This window comes from Nothoprocta perdicaria, unplaced genomic scaffold, assembly GCF_003342845.1.
Source record: "Nothoprocta perdicaria isolate Ctin4 unplaced genomic scaffold, notPer1 scaffold_43, whole genome shotgun sequence".
Lineage (NCBI taxonomy): Eukaryota > Metazoa > Chordata > Aves > Tinamiformes > Tinamidae > Nothoprocta > Nothoprocta perdicaria.
Window position 1 is genome coordinate 3,196,188 of NW_020455677.1, and position 26,442 is coordinate 3,222,629.

At 37.1% G+C, this 26,442-nt stretch overlaps 1 protein-coding gene across 2 annotated transcripts in view; it reads right to left on the reverse strand.

The window, feature by feature from the left end:
* The window catches only part of SRBD1 (S1 RNA binding domain 1), a 119,212-nt gene that overhangs the window by 61,322 nt on the left and 31,448 nt on the right, over window positions 1–26,442 (reverse strand). For both annotated transcript variants that reach the window (XM_026046288.1, XM_026046289.1), the window contains exon 15: window positions 26,170–26,277. In XM_026046288.1, coding sequence (XP_025902073.1) covers window positions 26,170–26,277 — 108 coding nt within the window. The remainder of the gene's footprint in view (window positions 1–26,169; window positions 26,278–26,442) is intronic.

Below are 26,442 nucleotides of genomic sequence, written 5' to 3' on the forward strand. Positions count from 1 at the left end.
GTTGCCAGCAATCAACAGCAAACACAATTTGCACAAAGAAATATAAAACACTGCTACCTGACTGGCAATTTCATTAAAGAAACCTAAATTGTGAAGTCTAATATTAGACTCTTACATGAACCTGCATTGCTGAGGGGAGTGTGGGGAGAGGCGGAGAAGAAGGGTAGGTTTGCGCATAGTTTATTTAAAGCAAACTGCCCAAAATATTCAGCAAAAACAGCACTATGTAGACTGAATCACAGAACTGCAGCTCACTTCTGGCAGCACTTAATACARTATTCTTTATGATCTCCCTGCCCTCCACAAAGAAAAACACAGATGGCATGTCTTTAGTAAATTAAACTATAGTTTATGCATCCGCAGCACACCCCTAATTCATTCAGTAATAATGATAAACTCACAGATTCAAATCACACCATATAATTAATAAAACCCTCAAGTGCTCTAGTCCTACTCAAGAGGAAGTCGCAATGAAATATTCACAGGGTAAGTTAATTTTCAGCTGTGAAATTTTGACAGTGCTAAAATCAATCGCATACCTCTTCCAATAACTTTAACAAAATTTGAATTTCATGTTGAAAATTAAGGCCTGATATAACTAGTGCACTGAAAAAAAAAACACTATCAATTTCAGAAATGTTTTTACTATTACTGCACCACTGTTGGAATAACTTTATGCTCTCCACAAGCAAAGTAACCACAACCCTTAGAAAACAGATCTCTCAATACAATCACGTTTCTTTTATAGGTTCTTAAATGAGATTGAACGTTTTCCTTTTAAGAMTATTTAGTAGGTCAAAGTATTAAGAAACTGATACTTAGAAGCCCCTCCCTGTTGGAGAAGCTGAGAAGAGTTCCAAGATAAAACACAGTTGCATTCAGTATTGACAATAAATAAGGTGAAATGCAAAGAATAAAAAAATAAAATAAAAAAGAATAAGGATGAATTTTGACTGCAGCAAGCTTTTTACAAATCGTTATTTTTATTATCTATTGAAGCCAAACAGGAATTTGGTAAAACGCTGTAAATACAAGTCAGATTTTATAGTTACTGGAATCTCTGGTGAACATTTCACTATTACAAACAGACTGGGTCTTTCGATAAATACAAAGAACAAAACCCTGTTCTCATTTCTATTAGCCTAACTTCAGAACAATCCACGCAAGGGGCTTAACAGAGCAAAAATCAACCAGGCAAGTTGGCCAGCCTGATGCACGGGGCACAGGAAAATGAAACTATTTCACAAGCTTTTCGGAAGCCACAGCGTTAGGGGCATTGCTTCAGGCTCAGCAGCACTCGCAGCACAGTCCCGCCACAGGCAATAATTAGTGAGAGCCACTGACAAAACTAATTCCAACTTAGAGAGTCGGATCGCAAAAATTGTTGCAAAAGGAAGATGCTGACAGAACAACAGAAAATCTCATCAAAATGCTACCTCTGATGAGCTGGTACTTGAAAGAGTAATGCAACAGCATGTATTTCTGAAGCTGTTCACACGTTATGAAGGCAGCATCTGGCAAACTCGCCCTTTCTTCGTGAAAGAGAAATTGCTTCCAAAAAACCACACACATTAGCACGTACTTCCAACAGCTTTTAACTAACCTCTCCAGAAACAAAAGTTAACCTTTAAACCTATTTCTAACCTTAAAACATTTTTTGGTGGATATTCCACTTCCATTAAAAGAAGCACATTCCATGTTTTGCACACATTTGCAGTGCTGTTCTATAAAAGTGCAGTATTACTGCACACAACTCGCTGTTCGATCCACTTCAGTATGTTGTATGGTTTTAAAGAAAAAGACAAGCCACTCGGCTGGGAATCATAAGGTATTTGACATTTTACTGATTCTCACGAAAGATAATACAGACAATTTTCAGAAGAGGAGTACGATACTATGGTTCTATGATAGTCAAAGTGAATTGCTCTGCCAAATTGTAAAGTGTGAAGCAAAAAAAAAGTTCCTTGTTAAAATGAGTTCATAAAATTAAATTCAGGATAGGAGGAAAAAAAATAGTTGAAAAGAGCACATTTCTGTTTCTCAGAATTTTTTTTTTTTCAAGAAAATTTAAACACGTTAAAAGGGGCGAGGAGAACGGCAGCACAGGGTAAGGAGAAATCCATACAAATATCTTTCTTGAGCAGGAAAGCAAAATATGAAGAGCACTTTCAGGAGAAGCACACGCCGGATATTTGACAGGCACTCTGAGAGGGGTTCGTATGCATGCATATGTTCTGCAAAGTATTTCATATAGCGGACTTGAAAAAGGAGGAAGAATTTCCACTCGCATAGAAAACTGGTTACAACTATTATTGTTAACTGGTAAAAAAACTGACATTAAATAAAAGTTGTTATCCAGAGTAAATGCACAGGGCCACAAATTCCAAAGAAACCCTTCTCTGGTGGGTTCAGCCACAGCCAACTGAGAGCTTACAGACCTATTAGTGCTAGTCACGTTGTTTTAGTTAGGTTGTTTTTAGCTACAGTGAGGTGGTCACTAATGTGACTGGCATATACATACTAAACCATGTATAAGCTTGGTCACAGTACTAGTATTAGAACAAGAAAAAAAATGTTTTGGGATTTTTTGATTACTATTGTGTTTTGTGTGCAGGACTTGGGTTTACAGCCTTTTTTATATTTTTCTTTTTAAATCCTATTAATTCTTTTGGAGGAGATATTATATAGGACAACATATGCAAATTCTAGGTTGAAAAACACTGTTTTCAAAGAATGTGTATTTCATGTCAGATCACATTAGGTAAAAAATAAACCTGCTCAGATTAGTGGGGCACTGACTTTGGAGGACTTCAGTTCACACTGCTGTTCAGACCCATTGTTCTAGTTGCTTTGCCTTTAAAAAAAAAGTCCACAAATCCAAAAAAAAAAAGACAAAAAATGTATTCTCAAAATAATCAAAGGAAAGACTTCCTAAAAGATTAGTTTGGGATCACTTACCAAGTAGAAGATAGGTACTCTTGAAGATTGTACCTAAAAATCTATATATCTTTAACATTACAATTTGTTTCTAATTTGACTTTTTAGAGCCAAACAATGCACTAAAAGCCCAAAACTTCTAAACCACAGGAAATACATATTTCTATGCATTCTTTGCAATGTGCAAGAATGATTCCAAAATCATCACCCGGGAATGATGACCAAAATCATAATAGCTAGAACGACATTAATTATAAAAGGAAAAAAAAAAAAGGAAAAAGAAAGCTGCATTTTCCTATCAGAAGTCAATATTTAATTGATAAATAATCAATTAGAAACAACAGACATGATGTGCAAACTGCTTATGACATATGAACTGAAAAGCTTCAGAAATTGCTGCCTGAATTAGCAAGAACGTTGGTAAAGAATGTGGGAATATGTCTACGTACCGGCTGCTTGTCGCGCTATCCATCCTACAGACTAAATGTTTATGCTCAGGATCTATGTGCAGCTCTYTAGAAGTGCCTGAACCTCTCTTGAGCACCCAGCCACTACACAATTACTCAATTTATTTTTATTAACTGTACTAACAGTGCTGTTGCAGAGAAAATAAATCTTTGTGTACTCATTTTAAGCACCAACGCGAAACCCATGTTAAATATATTCCACTACTACCACCTGGTGGTCGATCAGCTTTATGCTCGAGACTATGTATTTTAAAGGCTTTATGCAGGAATGCCTTTTAACACTTAGTGGAATAAACTATTTCCTTACTGAACTTAAATAAATACTATATATTTCAAAAGAAAAGATAATTTGAAAATACAAAAACTGCATAATGGCAAAAATTCCRTTTAGCACATTAGAGCCAACAAAAGGTGCTTAAGTGTATTAACTTTATAACCTTGCATATAATGGAACATTTTTTAAAAAGCTCACAATCTTCTTGGGTAATAATGTTTCACTGAAATAAATTCTAGACAGTTCCAGGCACTTATAAGCCACGCATAAAATCTCTAATATATGCACAGGAAAAAAAATATATATGCACATCAGGCTGGAAGCTTCTGGATAAAGGTATATACAGCTCAGTATTTAAAAACTTATTTCTTAAAAAAAAACACAGAAGTCATTTCCCCAAAATTGAATTCAATCCTGGATTAAGAGCCTACATTAAAGGAAAAAGTCACTTTATACAACTTTACACAACTTGCTATTGCTGTGTATCTGGGCAGGTGGCATGAGAGGATGCCATTTATCCAGCAACGACACTCACACCAGGAGCAGGACACCGGGCTGGGCAGTGCCTGGCTCCGACACAGCACAGCCATTTTTTACCACTTGTGAGGAATAAATGTCATGATAGCACAGGATAAAACGGATCTGGCATGTAYGGAATGACATAGGCAAGAAGAAAAAAGTGCAAACATTTGAGAAATGTTAACTCTGGCAGATGAGAATAAATGCAAAATTCAGTCTTTCCCTCACTTTCAGTGAACTTGGTCCTACCTACTAAGGTACTTCCTACCAAGGAAGATGCTGGGACTGTGATATTATAAAAAACAGATATATAAAGAATCAACCATTATTCAACAAAATGAACATAATCACCACAGTGCTTCATCTGTACCATTAAACAATCCAAACACCTCAAAATAAATAATATATAAAACTCAGAGGGTATTTCAGCATTAAATTACCTCTTAAAGTACCTTTCAAAAGCCACATGAGAAGAGTTTAGGTGCTACAGTTTTCTTTGTGAAAGTACATCCAGAAAAGCCCATTGCAATGGCCCTTTGACTAGAGACAGCAGTGGGGAAATCAAGGCTTAAAGAACWGCCACCATCGTGGAGTTCCCAAGCATACAAGGATCTGAGCACACAAAGTGCCCTCAAGGATCCCCAGAAATTATTACCAACAATGTAGTCCTCTGCTTAACTGCATTCCCTAAGTTTCCATAGGAAGTATTGCGTGAAATTCTGCCTCCTGGTGCTCCAGGAGGTACAATGAGCAGCTCACACAGCAGYTTGGGCAACGCCACCCTTTCAAGACAGCCGTCACTGCATCAAGGAAAGCTTAATGTGGGACCAATTGCTCTATGTATTTCAATATATTACCGCAAAYTAGTCCAGGGCTTAGTCACCTTCATGCAGGGGAAGAAGGAACTTYCACAATTGCAAATCTATTGTTTGCATTTCCCGCTGTCTCCAGTCTTTTGACCTAYTTGATCTTGTCTGCTTGGTTATCTCATGCTGTCAGCTCCCAAAGTCGGCATGTCCTCTGTTAATTCACAGGGGCTGGAATAATTCATGCATCAATCTCCCTCATTTCTGACTCCAGTGACTGCAGACACATGACCTTCATATGATATGCCCAACCTCGCAGGCCTAGGGTTTGGGCTCAAGTGTCCTTTTATCACTTAATAGTCAAGTGATAATTTTGTGAGCAATCATTTGTATTTTTCATGTGTTGCACATATTAAATGGAAATCAAAATCCAAAACATTCTCAAAGAAATCATCAGAGTTTAGTTTTAGATATAGGTTTTTCAGTGGTACTTCAGAAAAGGCAGCTTCTCATAGATACTTCTCAGATAAACTACAAAGCTAACGTGTTGTGATACGTGCTTCTCCTATTCACACACAAATAACATTTAGCACAGAACTGATAGTCTTAGCAAACAGCTTCTATTTTTCAAATCTACTGAATAGAATAACATCTGTTTATATCAGTGGTCACCAAAAAATCTAATGACACTTTCCATCATTGGATCAAGTCATGAGACGTGGCATATATCTTAAAATACCATTAAGTCTAAGGGCATTTATTTTCCTCTTTTTTTTCAGTATGCTTATGCGGAACTAAATGGCACCACAATTCGGTGGTGCACCGTTTAAGATCAATATGACAATATGACCAAAAAAAAGTTTAACATTTGTTTAACATTTTGAACACCAAATTGCAGTCTTTCAACATCAGAGAAAAATCAAAGGCGGCCTCAATGTCTCAACTTTGTAAGAAATTTAAAGTGATACGAGAAAGTCAAAGCCAGTTTAACTACAAAGACTTTCAGCTAATTCTCAGAGAACAAGTGAAATACATAATAGAGATGGAAAAAAAAGGAAATATATCCAAAAATGCAATTACTAAAATAATCATCTTCAAGTACTACCYGCTCCCATTCAAGCTGGGAAATATTAGTGTCAACATAAACATGTTAGATGTTTAGCCATTTCAGACTTTGACTACCCTGCAGGGTAAGAGAGGACAGTGCATTAATTTTACATCCTAAGACCATTTTGCACCAACTCAAACATAATAAAAGGGATACTTCAAATATAAGAGTAATTATATCCTATACAATCCATACAATCCAATTGCTTCTTTGAGACTGCAAAACAGGTTTCAACAATATGGATGCACACAAACAACAACTGTGGCATGTGATTTAAAAGCTTTTCCTTTAAAGGAAAGTTTCTTCTTGGGAAAACATAGCCCGGTTAGCTTCCCCATTTGGATGAATGCAGCAGAGTACTCACATACTGACTACAGAACATGACAAGTTCAAATTTTTCTGCTTTTATTTCTTCTACCACTGTCATTCCCTTCCTCAGAGAGATGATAGCAAATTTTCTGCCTGGCACTATAGCAATGAAAGAGTGTATGCTGCATTTTACCAGAATAAATAGGTTTGAGAAACGCTGCAAGATCTAACAAAAAGTCATCATGATTTAATTTATTTTCCTCTCAATATAACTTTAGTAACTCCTAAACAGAACAAAAACTACTTATTGTACTAAACTAATGTAACTCCCTGCACAGCTATAGCCCGTAATCCTTTATTCATTTGTCTATGAAGCATGCCCTCAGCACATCCCTGCAAAGGGAAGAATGATCAGATATCTGTCTTCATCTTGTCTGAAAACGATGACATTTTTCAGTAAGAAAAAGGTCCAAATGGCAGGTGTCAAAGAGCTTTAGCTTCACACGTGGTGCTAGGAGGCAGAAAAAACAAGAGTAGCGTGTGGCCATGTCAGAGCCGCACAGTCGCTGCCATACGAGCACATATCTGAAAAGAGCAAACCTCATAGTCTGTTAAATCAATCTAGTGCCAGATGCTGTTATCAGAACAAAACTGGTGCTGCGGATTCATCCCCAGAAGAAATACGTGTCCCACGTCTATAGTGCAAAGTGAAGGACCTAGTGTGGCACGTCTCGAGACTGAAGGTGACAGTTACCTGCAACTGCCCTCACCGCTTTTATTGGCAGGTTCAGAAAGCAGGTCCTGTCAGTGCTCATAAACTGGTTCGAGCTGAAGGGGATTTCTGCTTTTGCAAAGAGCTCTAAAATGCAAACTTCATGTCCAAAGTCTACTCCCAGGTTAATCGCCCAACGAAACAGCACAAGTCATTTTTATTTTAAACACTGTAATACAGTAGGAACTTAGATATGGAATTTAAACGCTGCTCTGTCCTCCCTTGTAGCAAGACCTTGGAAAGGAAKCATAGCAACTGGGATAATCCTTCCAGAACACAGTATTTCCTCAATTTAAGACAACAAGTACAAATAATAAATAAAATAGAAATGTCATGGTCTTCCTAATTCCARTTTTAAAAACGCTATTAAAAAACACAGCATTAAAATAATTCTAATCAGTATTAAKGATTATTAAATACATTCAATTAGGAACACATGCATCAGCATTRTTTAAAAGTTATCCATCTACACCCTATTAACATGAAATGCTCAGCAAGTTCAGACGTGGAACCAAGGACAGGCAATAAAAAAGCTTTCAGGATTGGCATGAGAAATGCCACTCTGAAAATTTCTGAAAATAAAAACTGACATGAGGAGTGGGGTTTTTTTTATGAATATATATTAGAATTGCAAAATCACTCCTGCTAGCATTCACTGCAACACAGCTAACTGTCCCAATGACTTCAAAGGAAGAAAACAGATGTATGTTTTAAAAACAAGACACATGTGGCTAAGTATTTACAAGATCTATGTTACCTACTGCAGAAAAAATAACTGAAATTGTCCAGGTGGACACATGAAAAACATGTCACGTTCTAAAACAAGATTCCATMATGTTCCCCAAAATCAAAAAAAAATAAATAAAAAAAACCACACAACAAACCACCACCACACACTTCTTCCAAACTGAAGAGCCCAAGTGGCAATTCTCCTGTCCCTCATAATCCCAGGGAGCTTGGCCAAGCAAACGGGCCCAAGAGGTAGCAGAGCCATGGAAGCAGCAGGTTGGGAGCAGGGGCTGCCCCAGGAGCCTCCTGCCCGCAGCTCCCTGGCTGTCCGGCCACGCAGAAGCGCCGGCAGCGGCTCCGGGGGAAGGCAGGTGCTCCGCGCAGCCCATCTCCAGCCAAGCAGCATCCTGAGGCTGACAAGAGCAGCCCAGGCTGCTTCGAAACGCCCGAGCGGCAAGCGGCGCACATTCTACGGCTCTGAAACTGCAGGTTTGTGCATAATTATTCAATACTCCTTGAAGATGGGGCATTATAAAATAGCAACAACTGAGTTTTGAGGAATCAATTTTTTTTTTTTTTTAAAGCGGCTTTGTGTTTGTTTGTTTGTTTTGCTTTTAAAAGATTCCTGGCAATATAATGAATAGCTAAGGTTTCCTAGTAATCCCTATATTTGCTATTCTCACTGTTATATTTTTCTATTTTTTTGTTTGTTTTTGACATTAATGTTCCTTCTACTTCTCCATGTTTTCCTGGCTATAATTTACTTGSCCCTTCTCCCGCTAACCTCCACTCTTCTTGGCAGGAACCACTCACCTCTCTTTCAAAGACAGTCCACTTGATATACACCTATCTCCGCTCTAAGCAATCTCAGCTTCTGCTGAAATTTGAAATCTCAAGGTTCTGTTTCAGACCTGAAAAGGGATACGTGCCAAAAAAARATGCCTAATTCCTCAGGTTGCGATGTTTTTTAGGATTGTAAGTACTATCCTGCCTACAACACTGTGGGACCCAAGACATTTAAGGCACAGACGATTCATTAAGTGAGCCTGTGGGCTTCTCCAGCAGCATGAAATGGACCTCTCAACCAATTAATCTATCTATGAACTTGTTATATGTGTTAAGAAGTGTTGGATTCTAACACTTTGTATTAAATTATGTAGAAAGGCTACAAGATCATGCTTTCAGCATCTCCATCTGCCCTCTGGTATCATTTTATTTGGAAAACGGTCAATAAAGATGCAGCAGCTACAGTRGCTAAAACACAGTTAATCACATCAGACCAAAGGCTGGAGTTTAAAATCCTGTTAATTCTCACAGAGACTTTGTCCCTAGAGTGGAGTCCTAACTGGACAAGACCACAACATATGGAGCAAAATGCCTCTTTGAGAATTGCACCTCCAGCAGTTGTCATTTCCTTTAATGCTCACTCTAAACATTTTGGAAGGAGTTCAACCAGAATTTTGGTGCAGATTCTGTAGCCTTGATTTAAATAAAATTTGGGCCTGTAGCCTTGATTCAGACTTTATTCWACTTCCCCCCCTGTTTTTTACAATATCACTGATCTTAACAGGTGATCTCGTTAGCAAGCCCTCTTCCCCGGTGCAGATATATGGGRAAAAGTATAGAGCAAACTGTACCTTTTTCCTGTAGCCTCTTATCCAGTGCTAGACAGACTCTCCACGCAGTGTGAKGTCAACACATTTCCCCTGCTGCTGCTCCTCTCACCTGCCTCTCCAAACCTGTTATGATCTGGGCTGTAGCTGACCATGTCATGGTAAATATTTTAAGCTGGTCAGCCCCAGTCCCTATGCTTCCTGGTACAGCTTGCTTAAGTCTTAAAGACCAAGGTTTTCCATACAGAGAAGCTCCTCCAAAATTGTGGTATTCTGGAATTCAAGTGATTCTTGACCAGAAAGCTTTTTTTGATGATATGATATAATGCAGGAAGGCATGACTACATTTTTCTAGTAGTGATATTTCTTCTGGCTTTGATTAGCAATTCATTTTGAAAAGGTATCTGTCTCGGCTCACAGAAGATAAGCCTCCTGTATCTATTCCCTAACTCAAAACACTAGAGAAAAATGTTAGATAAAGTAAAAGGTGCTTTATGCAGATCTTACTATAAAAATCGCATGTCATTATCTCACAAAAGTAATTTGATATTTTGCTCTATTGCAGCTTATRAATATTCAAAGCTGTCACTTATCAAGAAAAAAGTTCCCTTCTGTCCATCAAGATCCATCAATTTATCTTTCCTTCCCTCCTGCCCCCCCTGACCTCCCCCCCCACTGGAACAAAAGCCTATATGTTAAAGTGCTCCCAGCAAAATCTATCAATTACCTATAAAGGAACAGTGGCATCATAGTTTAAAAAGGGTTACGGCAGCAAAYAGGAAAAGAGCCAAGGGAGGACAGTTTGAGAGAAGGGGAAGGACCCCATGACCACCTCCATCAATTTAGGGCCTCAAAGTGTGACCGATTTTCAGAAAGCAACATTTTTCACACACAAAAAAAAGACTCAGATGAAGCTTGCTTTGCTTTACCAAGCATATTACAAAGAATTAAAGATGCATAAAAGAATTTTTGTCTGTAATCACAACAGCATTTTAAAATAAATTCCTTCAAAAGCAAGATGTTCATAGTTAAAAATAATTCTTCCTTAGAGTTACTTTTCATATAGGCATATTTCAAGGTGGCAAAATCTGTTTAAAAGTCCATAAAGCAATATAAGTAGATTTAGAGTTTTTTATTAAATTATACCATTTTCTCCTTTTAGGCCTCTAGGGCTCTTTCGTGTCTTCTCCAGTGCTCCTCATTGTCATGTTTTTAAATATTGTTATTTTACTGATATCACATGCATCTGCTGGGCATGTGCAGTAAAGAGACATTAATATGAATTGAACGAATTTGCACATGAACAGAGGTTAAACACTGGCTGCATTCTTATCTTTTTATCATTCAAAACTGTGAATATCTTATTTTGTGTCACAAACAAAAACACAAACATAAATCTTGTGAAACACAAACAAAATCCCCCAAACTTCAATAAACCTGAGATAGACTCATAAATTGCATCTTTTCTTTTTTTTTTTTTTTTTTTAAATAGAAAACACAATTTTACTTAGTAAGACTCAAAAAAAAAGGAATTAGTAAAATAAGGGTTCATTTTGGTAGTGGTATAATTCCTCTCCCCCCCCCTTCTTTTAAGCAAGAATAATTTGTTCCCCTAGGTTGTGATGTATCCATACTAGAGATCTATCATAACTAATGTTACTAGAGCTGGCATAAACATATGCTGAAAGACCACTTCATTTAAAACATTTTTCCTCCATTTATAAACACTTTAAAGAATCTTTTTCTGGACTGGAATTTCTTATGCTTCATTTCTTAGCAACTACAATAAAACTGGGAGAAAATAAAAAAAAAATTAAAAAAAATCTATTCAAATGCGAAAGGACAGAAGAGGAATATTTTCTGAAGTTTAAAGATGTATCTTTACACTTGAATCATAAAAGCACAGGCGGATTATTTTATGTCCTGCTTTTTTAAATTAGAGTTTTCAAAGTCAGTCCCTAGTTAGAGGTGTAGCACAGCTACAGGTACTCAGTCACCTGTGTACCTAACAGGAGAATATCTTCAATTAGGGTAAAGGCTCATTAACACATATAACTAGACCTACCTAATTGAAAGTCCATCCAGAGTATTGGATCACATATCTTTTTAATTATGCTAGCTTTTTTTTGACTCATCTTGTAGAGAGAGAGTTTCTTAGAAACGTTTAAGGACTTGTGGGTCACAATTACATTACATGATTTTAAATAAAGTAATGAAAATAAATTGGTTGGTTCACCCTTTTCAAAAACAACTAGGTTATTTTCTTCTAGCAGGTGACAAAGTTCAGAACAGGAAATTCAGAATTGCTTTCTTCTTGGAAAGCAAAGGAGAAAAAAACACGCGCTAAAATAAACTCTATTAATGCCCAAACCTCTGTTCCCTCCCTGTTTTTATTTTCAAAATAAAAATCCTGCCAATTTATCTCTGGGAAACAGGAAAAGTAGGATGAAACTTCTCTTCTGGAGAACATTATAAACAAAGTAAAAACACAATCATAACCTACACCCATAAATATTGGCCAACGCGATAATTAAATGGGCAATGCATATTAACCCCAAATTGACTTCTGTGGACTACCAATACCAACCAATACACTCTTAATTCTGACTTCTGCTAAATAAAAACACAAGTTAGAGTCAGCACCTTGGAACAATCCTTTACCTTTTGGAAATTATAGGATTTCAGAGACTCACAAAAGGCAACCCCAGAGACAGTCCAATCTAACCCTATTTGCTCAAAGCATGRTCAGCAAGAGCAGTTTGCTCAGGGCAGACTAATGGGAGTATTTTGGTTCTCCATACCTGAGACCTGAGGTTTCAGTGCTATTAAATTTGAGKTTTTTTTCTTAATAACAGTTTAAAAATACTACATATACTACGCATTTTCAGAAAAGTAGCATGTATTTGCACCCAAATAGCATCTGATAAATGAGCTTCGAGGTTTTAACAGTCCTCAGTTCTATTTGTTTTTAAATAGAGCTGCACTGAAAACTCACTAAAAATTCTAGCTTCCTCAAGTGGTACAAACAAAACCAAAAACTCAAATTGTTCAGAAATGAAATTAATGAGAATATTTGCATTTTGTTGATTCTTGCAGCAGAAGAGCAAGTCAACTTAAACTCAGTGTCAGAACTTAACACGTTCCATATATTCTTGTAGATGATCACTAACATTAAAAAAAAAAGCCTAAGAACTTGGAGATTGGGAGCAGGGACCCCACAGACTTTAATTGCCTGGATGAGGAGCAGTCTATCTGCCAGAGACTCCGTGGCAGCGCAGCCGCCGCGGGGCCTCGTGGTTTGAACATATGCCAGGCCGGACTCCGCGACACCCTTTAACGCGGCAGAGCATCTCCTGCCCCCGGGCCCCGCTCAGCTCTGCTGGCTGCTGAGCAAGGCGGCAGCACCAAGCGAGCCCCGTGAGCAGCCTCCCTCCCTCACACAGCCCTGGGGCCAGGAGAGGCCCCTTGGCACCCTCGCGTCAGTGCCGGCAAGGACATGACCAGGAGCCGCGCTGGACCCAGCCAGGGCTTTTCCCGGTCACGACACTTGGAGGGGGAGACTATTTCTTACCCACTGCGGGGAGGGGGTATGATAGCTGGGTGGAAAGGAATACRGTACAAATGTTAAATCGTTTCCCCTCTAGGAAAGCATAGGCTTGCAAGCCTAAACATAAATAAATGCTTAACTAATTCAGATCCAGAGTCTATAAGCGATGCATGTTTGTGGATTCCAAACAAGGGTCTACTTACCACTTTCCTTTCACTAGCATTTTTTTTGCTAATAACTTACATAATCATCATTTAAAATACGTTTTAAGAGAATCTAATCCTAAGAAGTCATCTAAATATTTCTAAAACACATATCTGGAAATTATTTTCTAATAATATTTAGACAAGTGTGTTCAAGATTCCACACAAGATGTAGAAAAACCTGCTTAAAAATGTAAATAAAAACTTAAAATTAAGCCATCTCCAACTGGGCTTGGGTTTACTCAAGCCCTGGGAGTGCGAGCAAAGCATTTCACGTTCCTCTGAAGCTGGGAAGGGCTCCCTGCAATCCCACCACTGCCAGGTGTAGGTCATTTAGCTTTGCCAATTGCTATGTGGTGAAGAGACTCCGAGCTCACGTTTTATCATGAAATCCAACAGCAGCTAAGTTACCCAAATTTCACAAATAAGGTGGCACACCTACAACCGCTTTTAAATAAGGAGCCTGTTGTAGGAATTAAAGGATTGAACTCCCATCTGTATCGAGTGCAAAAACTGGTGTTTCAGATTACCCRAAGACAGTCTGCTCGTATAAAGCTTCTCTGCTGGAATCCAGTGTACTAACAATAAAAGTGCTATGTAGTTCATACCAATCTAATACTATGAAAAAATATAGGTTTTTCCATAACGTCCAAATGTTTCAAGCTGACCAAAAAGAGCTGTTCTTTATGGGCTGCATATTAAACAAAATATATTAACACAAACCTCTATAAGTAATTAATCTGTATCTAATTCATAAAAAATAGAAATTCCCTATAGACTTTAAAATTGAAAGAGGATCTTTCCTCATTATKCCTCAATCAGAAATCTTTACTTTTGCTAGCATCAAGAGTCCACCTACAGTAACTGCTTTACTAGAAAGTGAAAGAAAACAGATTTCCCCCCACTTGCTCTGCTAATAACTACCAGCTCATTTCCACTGGACTCATTTCTTCTCCAGAACCTTCACACGGTCATTAGCCATTTTTGGTGAAACAAGAGCTGCAGAGAAAGGCAACAAGTAGCTGTAGACAGAGAGGTAAAGCAAGAGCAAAAAAAGAAATACTCCTAAGCAGAGAAGAAAAAAACGAGGATAGTTGACGAAAGGACAGCCTTGTTAGGCATTCCTTTAAAAGTATATTTGTGTTAACTGAAAAAACAGGACATATTAAAAGGATACTACGTAACAGTTATAAAATCATGAGAAATTTTAATTTAAAAACATTCAAATTGACAATGTCTCTTCCCATTAAATTTACTCCTCTGTTGCAAAAGTTATCATCTCCTTTAGTGAGGGGAAAAGCACTTAGTTCTAATACCGAAATATACAGTTTGATTTACTCAAAATGACAAACTAACTCCTAGAAATTACCTTTAATATAAATATGACAAAGTAACTTTGAGTTGTGATTACTATGAGGAAATAGACTAAGATCAAATGAGGAATAGACCAAGAATAAGTAATAAATGCATCACTGGTTTTACTGAAGCATACCTCCAAAGTGTATTTACAGTACAACATCCTAATGCTGACAAGAGAATCATCCAGTGAAGATGCATGTCTAAATTGTTTCCCTGAAACATTTCTTGTCAAGTTCAAATGTCAAAATGTGTTTTATCCAAATGTTGGTTCTAATACATCCCAATAAAAGAACCGAACAGGCAGTAGGCATGTTGCCTTAGCTGCCAAAGATGTTTAATGAAGTATGAAAATTAATAAGGTTTGAGAGAGAAGTTTTATGTGAAGAGCCAATTTAATATTAGCAATAACCATAACTGCATATAGATGAAACTTTTTTTTTCCTCTGAGATTTTTATTTGGAAAGCTCCAGAGGCAGCTGAGCTGTTTGAATAACACTGATCGATTTGATGTTACTTGAAACAATTGAATATAATTAGAAACTGTCATATATTACTTGCAGGTACAAACAGGAGCAAAATTAAATSACTACCATATTTTTATCTTGATAATAAATTTGTTTCATCAGTTTGTGTTCAGAGTGTTCAGAGTGTTTGAAAAGCAAAAATGCATAAAATTCAGAAAGACACGATTAAATTTAAACATCTATTTCAAGCCACCAACCAAATCTATAAATGAAATGGGAGAAAAAAATAACAAAAAGAATGTTTTTGTCACCCTCTTCCGCTACCATTCTCCCTCCAATTGTCAAAAAATATATATCTGTTCAGTTATGCTCTGGTCATCRCAAATTACATCAATGAAATTCTGTCATTTACTTACTGCAGGATAGATCCCTTAACCTGGTGAAGCTAACTGTGAAAGCCTTTCACACAAATATCTTTCATGAAGGATGCATGTCCATGCATGTTACATTTTCCAAAGGTGAGAGAGATCATTAGGTTGCCTTGTCTGATCCATGCCRTTCAAGCTATGTAACAGCCACTATTTTTTTCCTATATGTCCCATGCATCCAGAAAGAGATAAAGGATGGATTTTAAGATATCATGAGACAAGTAATCAATATTCAGTGATGATTKCACTTCAAAGACCAATCACTTAGATTCTTAAAAACAGCTACCTTATTTCTAATTTACATCTACTTCAATTTAATCTCTAGACATTCATTCTTGCTTTGTATTTTTTTTTGCTATAAGGAAGAGCCCATAGCAACTAATTTGTTCTCCCAGTTGCAATATTTTGTCCTGTGATGTTAGCATAGATATATTCCRTTCCCTGTGCACCAAGAATTACACAGTTTTCACAATGCCTTTCGAGTTGCAGATTTTTTTTTATAGATAAGTCATACAGAAGTCAAATTATTTGACAAATTTGATTTATGGTAAAATTATTCTCAATAGGCGCCTTCAGCTACAACTAATCCCTTTTCAAGCTGAAAAAAAGTACTCAAAGACCTTGTAAGAGACACAGCTTGCTTCTATCCTCTGGTTCTTGTGCCCTGAAAACATTAGGTGTATGCTGAAACAACTCGTGTTGCTGTGGCTTCTTTCAATGTCATTTATGAAGCTTTTAAACTGCCATACGCTTTCTTGGTTAAAAAACAAACAAACAAAAAAATCACAGGCCTCAGTTTCGGCATTATACAAAAAATCTGCACCATCATTAGTCTCTAAAAGCCAATAGCTTGAGATCAAGAGCAGAAATGAAAACATTATATAACTGCTGAGGGAAAGCCCTTACTGTACTGATGCACAGTGTGCTGAATCCTGAAAGATTCTTAAGCTACCAGACATAGAAAGAATTAAATTTTCAAATTTCCCTCAAAGATACTTTTCTTTTTTATCCAATGTTTGTAAGAGATGAACTCATGGCACTGAGGGATTGTTTTTAGCAGCTGTCTAAATGTCTGTTTCCTGAGGTTTACTGCTCCAACAACCCTGAACAGAGACTTACAGAGGTAGAGTTGGAGGCTTCTACTCAACCTTTGGATCTGTCTGAAAATTTTCATTTCTTCCAGATAACTTGATAGTATTGATTCTTCAAAGGGAAAAGGAGCTTTTTTTTCTAAAGCAATTTCCTATTACTTTTTAAAAACACATGCAACCCACACATATACATTCCCTAACAGAGATCCAGAATAAAAAGTTTCCTCTCACAGGTAAATCTATCAGTTAAAAGCCACTGAAATTAAGGTATATAATGTAGAGTAYTATAGAAGCTAATACAATCTAACTACATAAGCTATGCTTCTGCTATTATCATCAACTATAATGGTACGATTTAAATTCAAATAAACAAATAAATCTATATRCCACATCTTACAACAGTAAAGGCAGCCCAGTAAGAGCTGAAMTGCAGAACACCAAATGTGGTTTCACAAATGAATAGGTATGAAGTTTGGCAGAGCTTCAGCTAAAGTAAAAATATATTACTGCATATTACTGGCAATCTCACAAAACTGGAAAAATGCTTACCTTTCCATTATGGTCCTACAGAATGTCTACTTGAAGACAAAACACTACCCAAATATACAACTGGGTCAGATCGCACAATAATACTCAAGTCTTAGTACCTCACAAATCAAAGGATACATCAAGTATTTATATCATTTTAATCTGGATGCTATCAATGTTAATCATTCTGCATACTTGGATGACTCTACTTAAATTAAGTCCTGACAAGGCTCCATAAGTATCACAGAATCACAGAATATTCAAGGTTGGGAGGGACCTCTAGAGATCATCTAGTCCAACCTTCCCGCTCAAGCAGGCACACCTAGAGCATGCGGCACAGGGTGGCATCCAGGTGGGTTTTGAAGACCTCCAGAGAAGGAGACTCCAAGTAATTATTTATTTATTTGCTTACTTTTAAATAGTGGAGAGTTTATTTTTCCTAATCATTCCTGGTGAAAAATTTACCAATTGTCACAGCTATTTCACAAAATTAYTTAAGTAGGCACAAGCACATATTTTTGGTGCCTTTGTGAAGAAGATATTAYATTATCTCAAATATGACCAGAAACACTTAAGTTAGGTGGAAATACAATTCTATGGCAAGCCCCAAGTTAACATTTTAATAGTCTTAATTTACATTCACCTTTGATTATTAAAGATTTAGTCAACATGGCAATAGCATACACAAATTCCACACTGTGAATAATAAGTTTTCAATGATCTGCAAATCAAAACCAGAAGCATTAGAAGCAAACATTCACCATTTTTCAGTTAAGGCCCTATCTAACCACTCCCAGATTTCATTTAGGCAGGCAACGTCTAAATTTGATAATGCTCATTTCCATCAGCAAATAGAAGTGGAAGTGACTGACTTCCTGACTAAACTCAAACGTAATGAGGAAGAGCACGAGAAATGAAAGCAGTGGCAGATGACCCAATTTAGAAACTGCGTGTACATGAGGTTAGGAAAGCCACAGCCCATCTGGTGAGGTGGCAGAGACGATAAGACAGGCTTCTACAAGTACATAAGCAGCAAACAGATGGCTRGGGGTCATGGGAACAAACGAGACAGAAGAAGCCAAGGTAATCCATGACATATCTTCACCACAGGACCTTCAAAAATCCCAAGCCAATAGGACCAGAGAAAAAGTCTGGAGAAAGAAAGGCTAACCTGCAACAGAGGGGGATAAGGTTAGGCACCATTCAGAAAAAGTGTACGTACAAGAGTTCATGGAATGCACCCACTAGCACAGAGGGAGCTGGCCAGTGTCACTGCTAGGCCATTCACAATCATCTTTGAAAGGTCATGGTGATCAATAAGGGTTTCTGAGGACTGGAACAAAGCAAGTATCATTCCTATCTTCAAGACAGGCATGAAGGATAATCTGGGGAAGTGCATATAGGCCATGCACTTGAGCTTAACCCCTAAGAAGGTGAGGGAGCACATAATCCTGTATAGTATTTCCAGACACGTGAARGACAAGATGATCAGAACTAGTCAGCACGGATTTACCAACAGGAAAATGTGCTTAACCCACCTCTTCTATGATGAGCTGACTTAGTGGGTGATGGGAAAACAGTGGAAGTGGATATTATCTCTGTTTAGAAAGGCTTTGGACACTCTCCTATATCATCCTCACAGAGGAGATGAACTAAGGTCTACATAACTGGAGACTGAGGGGAACAGAAAAGAGTTGGTCATGGACATTGGGAAGAAATAACCCCTTGTCCCACTATATTAGTGCTGATCATCTGGGAAAGCAGTTTTGCACACCAGGCACCAAGCTGACCATGGGTCAGCAATGAACCCTTACGGCAAAGGAAGCCAATTGTATCCTGGGAGGCATCAAGTCTTGCCAATAGGCTGCAGGAGGTGATTCKTCCCCTCTGCTCAACCCTGGTGAGGCCGTACCTGGAATGCTGAGTGCAGTTCTGGACTCCTCACTGGAAGACAGACATGGATTTACTGCAGAAAGGACAGCAAAGTTTCACAAAGATGGTTAAAGGATTGGAGCATCTCTCATGTGATAAGAGTCTATCAAAGTTGGATCTGTTCAGCCTGGGAAAGATTCAGGAGGAATCTTATCAAGAAGTATAATTACCTGATGGGAGGGTGTTAGGAGGACAAGGCCAAACACTTAAATAGAGCCTAGCAGGAGGACAAGAGTCAATGGGCACAAACTGAAAACAAAGGAAATGCCACTTGAACCTAACAAAAGAATTCTTCACTGTGAGGGTAGATGAACACAGGAAGAATTTGTCCAGAGAAGYTGTGAAGTCTCTGTCCTTATAGATAATCAAAACCCAACTGGACATGGACTGTGGCAGTCTGCTCTAGCTGAGGCTACTTCAGCCAAGGGTTCAATTAGACAAGCTTCAGAGGTCCATTCCAACCTCAGCAATTCTCAGCATGCAGTTAAGAGGGRAAAAAAAGGCATTATTGAGCAACAATTTAGAGGTACTGTTTGAATACTCACTGTGAGAAGGAGCAGTATATCATCAAGCCACCCTTTTCAACTGAAGTCTCAAAAGTTTTAAGCTTGGAAATGTACACTGTCCATCTGCCCATTCACTCCCCCAAACAATTAGGGGAGGGAAAGGAAAARGACAGGGGAACTGTTCTCTTGACAGAATCTGCTGTACTGAAAAGTTCAAGAGGTCCAGTGCAAGTAGGAGACAGGCAGAGGTGCATGTGGCCTCTTGCAAGATACTCCTCCAGCAYATGACAGAGCTCCCATACACCAGATGGGAAAACACACAAGTGGCCTGAAAGCCATCCCGAGGAAGGGTGGTTTGGTGACCCCTCAGAGAAAGGAGATTGTCAGGCTGAAGAAATAGGTAAYGAGAATAGTTCTGGGAGAGATGAGTATGCTATTGCAGTGCCTTATCTTGGTTCTCCTCTATCTTCATGGAGCCTTCCTTCAAAATATAACTGCGATGTATTGTCCAAACAGGATAAAATAACAGGACAAAAAAAACAAAGGTTACATCCAAAGGATGTACTCCTAACAATAAGCTAAAATAACTTCATTTTCAAATAAAAAGCTTACCTTTAATCTGATTCAAGGGTTTTTCCCCTCCCCACCTGTCCTCCCATCAACTGAGTTTTGAGCATGAAATGCATCATCTTGTACCATGAAGGTACTCTGTGCGATCCATATATCCATAGCTGTTTCCAAAGGTCCGAGGGGCACACTCAGGGCAGAAGTGCTGCTCATTGTGTATCTATCTCTGCCTAGCTTTTCTGTGATGCCTTTTAGCTTTTCAATTCTTTCTCATTCTTCTGTTGGCAAACATTTTTTTATATGCTTCCCTTTCTTTACCTGAATTCTGCTATTCAGCAATAGCAGATGCTTATAGCTCATTATCTAAGGAAAAAAAAAAACACATATGTTTTACTTATCTGAAAATATCAAAGACTTCCACAAGGAAACAGCACCTCTGTGTACAAATTAGTGCTCAGTAGGGAATATAAAATTAAGTACAAGACATCTTGCAATCCTGCATATGACAATTAATTCTCCTTTGAGGGAAAAAAAAGAAAAACACACACTCAGAGCAGGGAATTACTGTGATAAAGTTACCACATTCTCTATCTGATTTGTAACACTGGATTCAAGATCAGCATATTTTCCAATTAAAGAGTAAACAGGGGTGTCCCTGAATATACGGTTAGGTACTTAACAGCTTTTTGGACTAAAATATTTGGTAATTTTATCAAAGCAATTTTTGTGTTTGATAAATTTACAATGTTGAAAGAGATTTACATATGATAAACACATAATTTTTTTAAATCACTGCTTGATACAACTGTTACTATGATTTTCTCTTGAAAAGATAAAAGGTAAGTTTTGTGAAGAATTCCCCCCACACACCAAAACCATTTTCCCATAGACTGTYCTGGACCCGAGTCAAATGACATGTTCTACTGATCTGGGAAAATTGCTTCAAATTCAAATTTCTTTCACTAGTTCCTTTGCTCCCTCCCAGCCTGCATTTCACATTGCTGAAGTCTAGACTCCACATGTAACATTCTCTTTTCTATAGTTCAAAGAATTTGTAATCTCTTTAGCTGCACTGACACACTCACGAGTAGACAGTGTTCTCATCGTAACAGTAGTTTCCCTAAAACTGAAGTCAATTAAGGGGCTATTCCWTAAATATTCTTATTTCCTTCATTGTTATCAAGACCATTTCGCATCTTCAATGCATTGTTTTTAAAGTCTGTTCCAAGAATTTCATTTTCATGCTATCCAAGTCAAAAACTATCACCTATTTTCACTTGTGCCATTGATGTGTTTCTTTATTGCTTATAGTAAAAGCAAATTTTCCTTTTCCTGGACTGCTTTATAAACTGAAAACTTCTGAATTTCCCTTTTGAACATAGGGTAGATTCAGCTCGACATCGATAACTGCTTATAAGAGGAACAAATCTTAGACTCCTTTTTGAGTGCTGCTACTTGTTACAGTTCATACTGTGCAGAATGAATTCAGACTAATCACTACCAAAACTTATGAATAAGTGCAGCAAGAGGAGAAAGTCTCTATGCAAAGTAAACTTCCCATTTTCAGGAAAGTCTCAAATATAAACATACRCTTAATGAGTGTTCATCTGAAACTGTACTTGACCATTGCATTTCTTTGCATTTGTGACAAATACTCACAATGGATAATTACTTGGTTAATGATGTAAGGGACAAAAGACAGCTTGGTTGAAAAGCACTACGCAGTCTTAAATATTTTTACTGATTATATCCTCTTCACGCACATCTTAATCTGTTGCTCAACAAACTGTTTCTTTGTTGGTCAGGACTTCTCATGACTCCATTAGCACTTGGAAGAAAGGGCAGCAGAACAAAGGCTCCCCAGTGCACAGCTCAGGCACGTGCGCATTGGGAACATCTATTTCTCACAAACATCTTGCAAACTATTTTCTACATTAGACATCTTACGGTTTAAGATGCTCTGATGCAGGTAACAAACACATTACTGACACTGTTATATGGCCTAACAGATCAAAATAACAACTTAGAGTAAATATRATCAAAATAAAGCAGGAACCAAGTTTCATATATCCTTACCTTCCCCTTCCCCCCAACTCTCACCAGACTTGAAACAACTGCATTAATGCAGCAAGCAATAGCTTGTAAAAGGATGCAAACCAGCTGAAACATTTGACAGACAGTGTTAAATACCAGAGGATTCATATCAACCACTTTATTTGAAAAGGTGCTTTGATGTTGGCTATCTTTCATGTACCTCTTTCATGGCACATTAATAAGGAAAACTGAGATGGGGTAAATTAAGTCCCAAGGTCGTATCTAGAGTTACAGCGCTGTGGGTACCTGATGAAATACGGATTAATGCTGCATGAGCACTGAATAAATAAAACCACTTCTGTTAACCACTCAAACAAGTTTTACAAGTAGTTCTGAACTTCATTCGGCAACTAGACTTCAGACATCTTAATCCCCCTCACCGCTTTGAAACCTAATTATCATAATGTGAACCCGAATGTTAGGTCCCTTTCAAACTGTGAGTGCTATGAAGCAGAAAAGTAATGGGAATTAAGCTAGTGTAACATTAGAAATGGAGAGGCAAAGGACTTGAAAGTGGCATTTGTTAAAGCTGAGAGAGGAGAATGTAGATATTCAACAACATAAAAACACATTAAAATTGAAAAGGATATTTAAAGCATGTGCAGGCACCTATAAAGCACAAATGGACCAAAAACCCAGAGTACAAACGGACCAAAAACCCAGCAGAACAAACATTTCCAAACCAATTTCTAACCCCCAAATTTCAACTCGAAACAGCCCTCTTCCGCTTCGGCAGAAAATTTCTAGCTATTCTAAGAGAGACAATTTAAACATTAAACAAAAACAAATGAGAACGTCATAAGACATCAGAGATTTTCTCCAATTTGTCACAGTATGCAGGTGCTTAAGTTTAAAGAGCAGTAAATTATCAATTAGATGGCTAATAAAGCCTCAAGAGTCAGAAAACACTTTGCTGAAGGTGACAAAGGGATTTTGTATCAAGTTGAGAAGCAGCATAAAAAAACACCAAGTCACCCCAAAAACATAGACTTGCCTTTTTCCACTCCTACTTTCCTCCTTGTTGAACATCATCAGCATTTCACATGAGCTATCAAATGTGTTCAGTATGAGCTGAACTACTTGATTTTAAGCTTGAATTAATACAAATAATTAAATAAATCTGGAGCAGTAAAAATATCGATATTGTGGCACTGGAAACATTGAGACAGGAAAACACAATTTTATTTTTTCTAAATGACTGAATTGTGTTGTTCCACTCCAGCACCGCTAGCTAATCATTCAGATAGTTTTCAGTCCAAGAAACCTAGAAATGACAGCAGTCAAAGAACAAAAATGTTGCAGTGATCTACATGTGGAACAAGATTCCTGTTTTTTTTTTTTCTCTAGGATTTTAATTTAATCCAAAAGGCCAATGAAATCCTAAAAGTTCATCATCTGCCATGTCAATACTGACACACTGTTGTTTCATTTACATTTCTGGTCCTGTTAAAACAAATACACTTGTCTAAAAGAAAACATCTGTTTTGGTTATAATACATTGTATCTTTGGCACGAACTCACAACAGAACTAACATAAATAATCAAGACTATTTATTGAACCTTGTAACAAAAACTGATTTGTAACAAAAAACCTAAAGACCAGATATGACTGTCTCTGGGCTCTAGTCCAGTTCTAATCTAAGTCAATAAACATAGCTCTACAAGGGAAACTACATAAGAAAAAAGTCCTGCAGTTATTTAGGTTGGATGTAGATATCTAGAAGAGTGTGGGTTATAAAAATATTGAAAAAATATTTGCTTTAAATCAAAAACTGTCAAACTGAGCCCAAAGAGTTTTTAAAGCCACAAAAAGTGTGCCATATGCCTCATTTCCTATCTCYGTCTACACCCATTTGTCTTCTCATCAGAAAAATAAGTCCAGACCATACACACTGTTTACTACACACCACTATATGTGGTATGTATAGAATTATCTCTAACTGTGCTATATATATAGTTGTAYAGATTATATAGAACCTCTATTATAACTATATAATTGTCACGGMTGAAGAAATTTTCAATAGATGCTCTTTAGATATTATGTATATATTATATTGCATAATATAAAATTATATTATATAAATGATAATAAATTATATTTTATATTTGCATATTTATTACAATAGATGCTTTTTACATATTTATTGATACTAAAAAAACACAAAGTTACAACCAAATTAAATACCTTGACAAAATAATAAATATCAAATACATGACTGCTAATTTCTAATTTATTGAAAATATCAAATAAAATATCATATTGTTTTTAAGAGACAAAACTTAACTGGCTTCCAGAAGGAAAAAAAATCTGGAAAATCTCTCAATATTGACACAGCTTAAGAAATGGACTGCATGTAAAAGAAGGAACAGGATTTTTATTTTATAGATAATGTATTTTTTATGTGTMGATATTTATTTTTATTTTAGTTTTCTAGAAATATCACCTCTAAKCTGTCTCTGCTTTCAGAAGAGTTTTTAAAATATCATTTTGCAGACTATTTGCAAAAGAAGCTGAAGTCTGTAGCTCTTATCAGCTACCTATTCTGAATGGCAAGTTTAAAATGTTGATTAGGAATTTTTTTTTTTTTTTTTTTTAAACAATAATGCCACCTAGGCTTATCGGCCAGGAGAATTTACTGGGGGTCAAGGATATATAGTGAGCTACTCTCTGTACTTTGCATACAACAATGAATTGAATTCAATTCCACTAGGCAAATATTTCTGCCTCCATGCCATTCAGTGCATGACTGTGAGAGGCTGAACACCTGGAAAATGGTACAGTCTTAAACTTTAACAGGACACAAGTGAAGCTAAGTACTTTCTTAAAATAAATAAATAGTACAATGGAATTCATTTGTAAATCAATATGCTTATTCCTGCAACCTGCTGAAGGTGGTCTTTCAGAATGCATGTTGTTCCAATATGACTTAGTTTGGTTTCTTATAGACTTTAAATGAAAAGCAAAGATTTCTACAGCGGCTTACTCAATCTTTTCAGGTTCAATTCAGTGCATACATAACTTTTCAGGAGCTTGAATGGTCTCTTTCCTTTAAAACAAATCCGAAAACCCCTCCTATGTCTCTTGAAATAAAAAGTAGATTGAAGCATCAATCTTGCTGCAAATTTATATTCATCATAAACCACAGTGCTATTAAATAATTGCACAGGACAGAGTCAATGGACAGAGAAAGGTCCATTAAATGTAGCAGCAGTTTGAACAAAAGCAGATAATATTTTTCTCAAAAATTTAGGTTATGCATTTCAGTAAACTAACACAGTAGAAATTACATATTGCTTCAATGCAAATAGAAATTGAAGATTTAAGTCACAAAAAAGGTTAAGAAAAAAAACATAAATGTGAATAAAAAATAAAAAAAGCATTTCTGCATGGCATAGAAGGAAGCAATATAGGATAACTTCTACTCAAACCAAAAGCAGAATAGTTCCGTTTGAGCTCAGACTCAACTAATAAAAAAATCTGAAGGTGTAACAGTATAATCACCTTCAACTTTCTGCTGTGTATTAACAAAATACTTACATGTAGACCTCTTTCTACTCAAGGATTAGCAAGTATTCCATACAGAGACAACATGAGCATTAACATTTGCATTTAAACCACATGGATTTAGAAATTAAACACACAGTACAAACACAAGGCCCTGGTATAGATCTATGCTGCTGGAGTGGCAGACTCTGTCACAGTGCTAATGGCAATGAAGTGAGCTTCAAGAGCAGGAACTTGAGTGCTTCATACTACCTCCTGCTCCAAAAAGCTAGAGCCATTTTTCCTCAGCTAGGAGGAGGAATCAGCATGACTCGGCCGAAAAAGAGGAGGTGACAGAAAGAACCACTTCAAAATCATACTTAAAAATGCCCATTAAAATATGACGAGAAACGTCAGAGAAAGCAATCTTACCAGTAAACGACATCCAGCGGTGCAAAATATTTCTTCATAATTAAGTCAGCAAAGTAAGCTTCTGTTTCTCTGCAGGCTGTGCCATTGCCAATCACAATAGTGCTACAGCTTTACACAGGGGGGGAAAAAGTTATTCTTTATTACTTTTTTTTCGCTATACATAACAACAATTTTGATGTACAATTACTTTAAATAACACAAGTTTTACACTGAAAAGAACACATACCTCAGGAGGATCTTGGAACCGCCCAAAGATTAACATTTCTCCTAGGC